The sequence below is a fragment of the Octopus bimaculoides genome, chromosome 4 (assembly GCF_001194135.2).
Source record: "Octopus bimaculoides isolate UCB-OBI-ISO-001 chromosome 4, ASM119413v2, whole genome shotgun sequence".
NCBI lineage: Eukaryota > Metazoa > Mollusca > Cephalopoda > Octopoda > Octopodidae > Octopus > Octopus bimaculoides.
Window position 1 is genome coordinate 37,991,656 of NC_068984.1, and position 7,009 is coordinate 37,998,664.

The 7,009-nt window shown below is 29.0% G+C and overlaps 1 protein-coding gene across 8 annotated transcripts in view; it reads left to right on the forward strand.

Annotated features, from left to right (window-relative positions):
- Positions 1–7,009, forward strand: part of LOC106878598 (E3 SUMO-protein ligase PIAS2) — a 112,387-nt gene that overhangs the window by 99,981 nt on the left and 5,397 nt on the right. For 7 of the 8 annotated variants that reach the window (XM_014927858.2, XM_014927874.2, XM_014927867.2 and 4 more), the window contains one exon: positions 6,166–6,455. In XM_014927858.2, the coding sequence (XP_014783344.1) occupies positions 6,166–6,455 (290 nt within the window). Of the gene's footprint in view, positions 1–6,165; positions 6,553–7,009 lie in introns of all 8 variants that reach the window. The other variant, XR_001410519.2, reaches the window with a different exon arrangement.

The following is a 7,009-nucleotide window of genomic DNA, read 5'->3' on the forward strand; positions in this document are numbered from 1 at the left end:
TCCTTCAATTAAATTTTCAACAGGTGTTTAACTCACAATCTGTTTACTAAGGATAATATTGTTATATAGTTTTGCTGTTTACTGTCAGGTTGTTTTAAACTGGGTGTTTTTTCTTCTTTTGTTACCTTGTAGTTTTTGCTTTCGTTACATATTTGTCATTTTCTCCAAATGTTACTGTTTTCTAGTTTAACCCTTTAGTGTTCAGATTACTCTGTTAAATATGCTTTTTCACTCAAATTGTTTGGAATTAATCTTCTAGTTTTGAGGTTTCAATGATGTGATTTTTTTTATTTTTAGAATGTCAATGTAGGTTATGTGAGAGGCTAGATATGGCCAGTTTAAATGTAAAACATTTGGAATATTTGGGCTGGATATGGCCAGTTTAAACACTAAAAGGTTAATCTATTTTGTAGATAATATTTAAATTTTATAATAGGGATTTAATTTAAATGTAATTCTAAATGCTTCTGATGTAGTTATTAAAAGTTGCAGTCTCAACTAATTTCTTCGTATATTTAACAAAATCTTATTAATTTCCTCATCTATAGTATGGTATATCTTAGAACGTGTGTACCTCATATTTTTTCATTAAACTCCCCCTTCCATCCTTTTTTTTTATTTTGCATAAGATTTTTAATGTTAGGGATAAATCTTTTTTTCCACTTCTTTCTCTCCCTCACCCATATCTTTTTGACACATTCTTTTTCATTTTCCCCAAAATACACAAGTTAAAACTACTTAACATGAATTTCATTTAGCAACTTAGTAAATAATTCTGCTAAATAAGTTGTTTCTGTAACTTTTTTTAACATGTGAATGCTACTAATTGAGTTTATGTATTTAGAATATTTTTTGAGTAATTTAGAGTAAATGTCTTTCGTAAGCATTTTGATCATGGAGTGCCTTTATATTAAGATTTGTAATATTTTCTTAATAGTTTTTAAAAGTATCTGATTTTCCAATAAATAACATCTGACTTATTTAGTAATTCTGTAGTTTTCTTAATTTACTTCTTAGTTCAGTTGTAAGTAGTGTAATTATACTTTTGGTAAAATGACAAAAAAAAATGTATTTAAGAAATATGTGAAACTAAATCAGGCTAATAAGAATAATATTTAAATGAATTATTAAATAGAAATAGTTTTCACTGTTTCCTCCCAGTCTGCTCAGGATTATTTATATTCCTTTACTCATTACCTGTGATAATTGAATTTATCATTGGTTTCATGATGTAGAGGTGAAATATTGCTACTGTTATTCCAGAAATTGTTAAACTGATGTTTAATTGTACACAAGACAAAAAGGAAACCCTTTTTGTGCCATTGTACTGGAAACTGTTATTTGAGGCTATGCCTCCAACAATGTGCAAGTTCAGTCCTTATGTTCCTAATTGTTTTACAGATGTACAAGTAATGGCAATAAAGTGGCAGCCATTGGCAGTGAAATTCAAACTATTTCTTTGTTTTGGGTTTTTATTTCATTTATTGAAAACTTGCAGTCTAGGTTGGTAATAAACATCCCAGTTTTGCTATCAAAACTAGAAAAATTTTCTTAAGTGTTTAATATTGCATTTAAAAAAAAATTAGCAATATCGAATTTTATTTTATGTTTCTTAAAATATATTTTTATATTGCTAATTAGATTTAAATTGGATGACAAGATTTCAATTAATTTACCTGCCTTTATTGTAATTGAATTATTGATATAATTTACTTTTAGTTCTTATTTAGAAATTAGAGCACAAAATAAAGGAGTTTTTTTTTTTTTTTAGTTTAGTATTAAGAAACCTTTGCAGAATCATATTTTTACTAATATTTCAGATGTTATCTACTGGAATAATGAATGTCAGTGTTTAAGTTTTCCTATTTATTGATGTTTTCTCTTCAACAAATTTAATGGCCTGTTTAATAGTCCAGCATAAGTTAATTAATCTTTCATATTTCAAATATTAACGTCAGACTTGGGAGTTAAATTACTCAAAAAAGATTATTAAATCTATATCATTTGTACATAGATCTGATATGTTATTTAGACAGTCTTTATTTCAAACTGTTAGTGGAATATCTAAATTTAAACTATAGTTGCATATTATTTGCTTTTATTTAATTAAAACTGGCTATATAGTGATGAATGGATAACTAACTATAATATATTCATGCACATAAAGGCAGATATTTTTTATCTATTATTCAGTGATCATTTTTAAAGCTTCAAATATTGCAGTATAGAAAATAAACCTGTTTTAACTTCATTCCCAACCTGGCTGCTTTTTCAAAGTTTGTATGCAAGACATTCAACAAATTTATTTGATGATACAGTTTTTCAGAAAAAGTTGTCAGTAAGTCTGACTCCTCTCATTCTTAATGCTCAAGATTTACATATTTTAAAAATATTACCTACTTTATTCAGAGATTTTCTCAACAATCTGCAACTGTTTCTTTAGATCTGTATCATTTTGAAATGTCTTGCTCTGTTATTTAATTTTTGAAACACATCTTATTGAAGATTTATCATACAAAATTTTTTCTTTATATTCATTAGAAAGATATGAAAAGTTGCACGCATGCATAGTGTCAAAAATTGTTTTCAATGTATTGACTTAGCTGAAGTTTTCTCAAATCTTTTACTTGCCTACCCAATGCAGGTTGTCCTGTATCAGGTTAGGTTGGTAACTATTCCTAGTTCCAACCTGTTTTCTCATGAAGTTAGTTTCAGCAGCCTCATAATTTCAACATGATTCCTTTGACCTTGTTATACTAAATTACCTGTGCATCTACAAAGCATACTTCCCTGCTGTTTGATGCCTCTAATTTTCAAGATACCTTACTTCAATCAACATATTGTCCACATTACACTGTAACGGCAAAATATAGCCAAATTCAAATAGTAGTTTTTGTATTTCACTTCAGTACCAAGGACAGAACAATTTTAAACCATTCTTGTCACTTTATACCATCCTCCTTAGATTTGGATACTGACCATTTGTGCTGCTGTGCAGAAATTTCTAATAATACATTCTGTGCATTAATTTGTTACAATATTTTATCATTTAGAATACTGTATTTCATACCTATCTGTCATTTCAGCAAATCTGAACTTGTGTGCTGAAAATTTTATTTTTCTGTCTCTCTCCCCACAAATTCAAACTCTTGAAGACATGTACATAAAACACACACACTGTGCAAGGAAAGATCACTGAAAAACAATTCACTGCTTACTCAATGTATTGATAAGAATATTTAACAGTTTTAACTTTTGATATATATATATTCAAGTAATTGTTTAATGAAAAAAATATTGAAAAATTTTTCAGTTTGCTTTTTTCTCAGCTGTTGTGTTAAAAATTTTGGTTTAGTTGTATTTTTTTGAAAACTATCAGGTCTTTGAGCTGTGTTTTCATTTGCTTACAAATATACAACACTTTCAATAGAGAATTTGTGAGTGTTTTGTGCAAGTGCCTGAGATGTATTAACAATGTAAGTGAACAATTTTTCACTTATTTTGGTCATTGCTTCTGTTATTTGTGTGTGTGTGTGTGTGTACACACACACATGTATCTTTTTCTTTTTACAGGTAAGTTAATTTAGTCAGGCATATGCAAAATATACTCTATGTTCAACTATGTAATTTTTTTCTTAATACTACACATTTTAACTATATATATATATATATATATATAAAAACAGATTTTTGTGTGCAGTGAATTATTCTTGCTGAACTTTCCAAACACACACACACACACACACACACACATACACTCTCTCTCTTTCTTCTCAGCCTTCTGGTTGAAACATTACCATTGTACTTGTGTTGTTTAGTACGAGGTTGACCCTGATTGAGTTTTGATAGCTCTCTCTTTTTTAATCTTTCTTTTCTGAAAGTGGACTACATTATCTAATGTGCCCTTCCCTTTTGAGACAGTAAGGTGTTATTTGAGTGAGATTTAGCAGGTCGAGTAATCGCATAGAAGATCCCTCATTCACTCTTGTGGGTTCATTGTATATGCTGGTGTTTGATAGAGCAAGTCTATGACGCTTGTCTATTCTTCCTGCAATATTTATTTAGAATCTTACTCGGCAGTTTATTCAGCTATTTGTATATGTTGTATGCAGATGTCTTTTGTACACTTGTAACTTATTAGCTAGCTAAAGATCTATTGAACTTTAGGCTGCTGCAGTGTTTGGTACCTCTCCAGGGCTGTGTTGCCATCAATTTGACACATCTACATCCTGTGTTGTAGTGATCAAAATCAAGTTTGATGCTAGTTCTAATAATTTCCATGTCTGTTATATAATTGTCTGCTTCAGAGAATAGCCTCTTAGCTATTCCTGGTTGTTAAATAGGCCATAACATCATTGTTGAGACATGTGTGTGTGTATTTATGCAGACATACATTATATATAATGCAAAATGTTTGAAACAGTTTTGCTTGTCCCATAATTATTTTTTTAAATTTACATTTCAGAAAAATTTCATGTTCATCATATTTATTCTTGACATCCCAGATGCTAGGCCTAATCACTAAAAATTGACAAAGTATTTTCTACTATATCACTTGAAATATCCATTAAAATGCTTTAAGATCATCTTTTATGTTGTTATTGTTCTATTTTTGAACATTGGTGCAGTGTAAATTTTTTGGTCATTGAGATTCTAGTTTTGATTCTTAAGAATGCTTTACATATTGACTCTGGAAGTACATAATAACTTTTTTTTTTTCCTTTTACTCTGTAAATCCAGAAATTTATTGTAAAAAATTTACTTTTTTGATAAGAAAAGATTATCTTAATCTTCAAGGAGAATTATAAAGACATGAATTGTTTTATGAAAACGTTTTAGATTTTTCTTAAATTGATTTGATTCTTTAACTGGTTGTAGTTAAAGATTATAAATATACTTAAGAATGAGACAAAACATTTTCAAATTGATGTAGATACTTTTTTGTTTTTCTTCAGATGGATTAGCAAAACCTACTAACCACTCAGATTCAATGCAATCAGCTATTGAAAACCCATCTTTAATGAATCATTAGATTAAAGTTAAACATATGAAATGGGAGTAAAACTTTTGATCCTGTTAAAATATTTTTACTGATAATTGTTCGAATGCTTTGGATGATGTTTAGAACATATTTAAAACTATCGCAAGTAAATTTACAAAATAATTGAAGTGTTTTGAAGTTACTATTTTTACTATGTGTTACTACTAATAATTTCTCACATTTAATACTAAAGACTGCTTGTAAAAATATATATGAAGGTAAGTTACGAATGGAACATGAAATCCTTTTTCTTTTTGTTCTAGTACAGATGTTCTTTCATTATTACTATTATTATTAAGTACTCATACATACACATGCACACATACCTATATTTATATGTGGTTAAGTTCTATAATTTTTTTCTATCTGATTTGTCCATACTTAGATTGCTATAAAGAACTGCAACATGTAATTTATTTTATAAGATTACTTATTTCTGTTGATATTTATTAGGAATATGGTCGTGTTCTTGTGAAGATATTTTCCTCAGCCATTGAGATTCTTTCTCCACCATGTATTGTTTATAAGCTTATTGCAATAGGCATCCTTAAATAGTCTTATTACAAGGTCCTGTTACTGGTTCTTCTATATTTTGCCCATTATAGAGAATGTTCTCATTGGAATGAACTAAAATTTTTTTGCTTAAGCTATTCCTTAAACTTATTAGGAATTGTATTTTTAAAAATTCATTAGTAATTGTGTGATTTGATAGATATAAAAGCTAAGACAGAAGTTCTACAATTGGTGACAGGAATTTTGGACCCCCAAGATCCTTAGTATTTGTTTGTTCTCTAGTTTCCTTACTATAAAATTACTAACAAAATCAATCCAGTTTTAGATCAGCATTTTTAAGATTTTGTGTGATAGCTGTATAGCCAGATAATTAATTTCTTTATTTTTATAATAAACCATTTTATTAGTGTTCCATTTTATATGATATGGTTAAACATGACAATCCTGAGTAAATGGAAGAATAACAAGGTGGGAATCATTGGGAAGCTAATTTTCCATTGGGATTAAATTTTAAAAATATGTAAGGATGAAAAAAAAAAACCTTAAGAAATTAAGTAATTTTTTTATTATTGCTAATGTGTTTGTTTTGTCTCTTTCTTTATTTCTTACAGATCATCAATTGCGACTTCAGTTAATTCATCTCCTGTGTATTCCAACAATGTATATCTTCAGCCGCCTTCCCTTCCTGTTATCACCTCCAACAGTATTGCAGCAGTATTTGGCTCGCGGTCATCTCCTGTGTTGAAATCTGCACACTCATTGTACATATCACCTCCAAACTTTGCTGAACTGTCAGCTAATGATATTTCTGAAAATTTTACAAAACTACCAGTTTTCCCTGGAGCCAATTCCAGTTCAGCAGCAGCGGCAGCAGCAGCAGCTTCAACACCAAACCCAAGGGGTAATGAGATTCACTTTATATCTATCTGAATTCCTCTCAAAATGGCAGAGAGATTTGAAACTACAGTTGCTGGATGGCAGTAGCTCTGTGCATATAGGTATAAAACTAGTATACTATTTGGACAATAAAAAAAAAATCATTTTAACGACTCCAAATTTGGGTTGGCATCATCAAATATTCAGAGAGGACATTAACAGTCCTTGATACATCTTCATTAGTTTTTTTTTTTTTTTTTTCTCCTTTCTTGTTACAATCATTTTGTCTGTCTTTGAGAGTTAAGGATAAATAGCTTAAACAGGTGTTCTCATTGTTTTCCCCATTAACTATTTCTTGCTTTTAGTTAGCATAACTATTATTGTCTCTTTTGTTGAAGATTTCTGCTGAGAGTATGTGAATTATTCTTAACTTTTTTTTAAATTTTTTTTAAAAGTATTTTGATTAAAGTAATCTGGCTGCATAAAAGGTGTAGGCTTGATTAGATGGTGTGGGCAATCATCTCTCAATTGTAATATAAATATTTATATGAATGAATGTTTAGACTATTGTAAATAAGA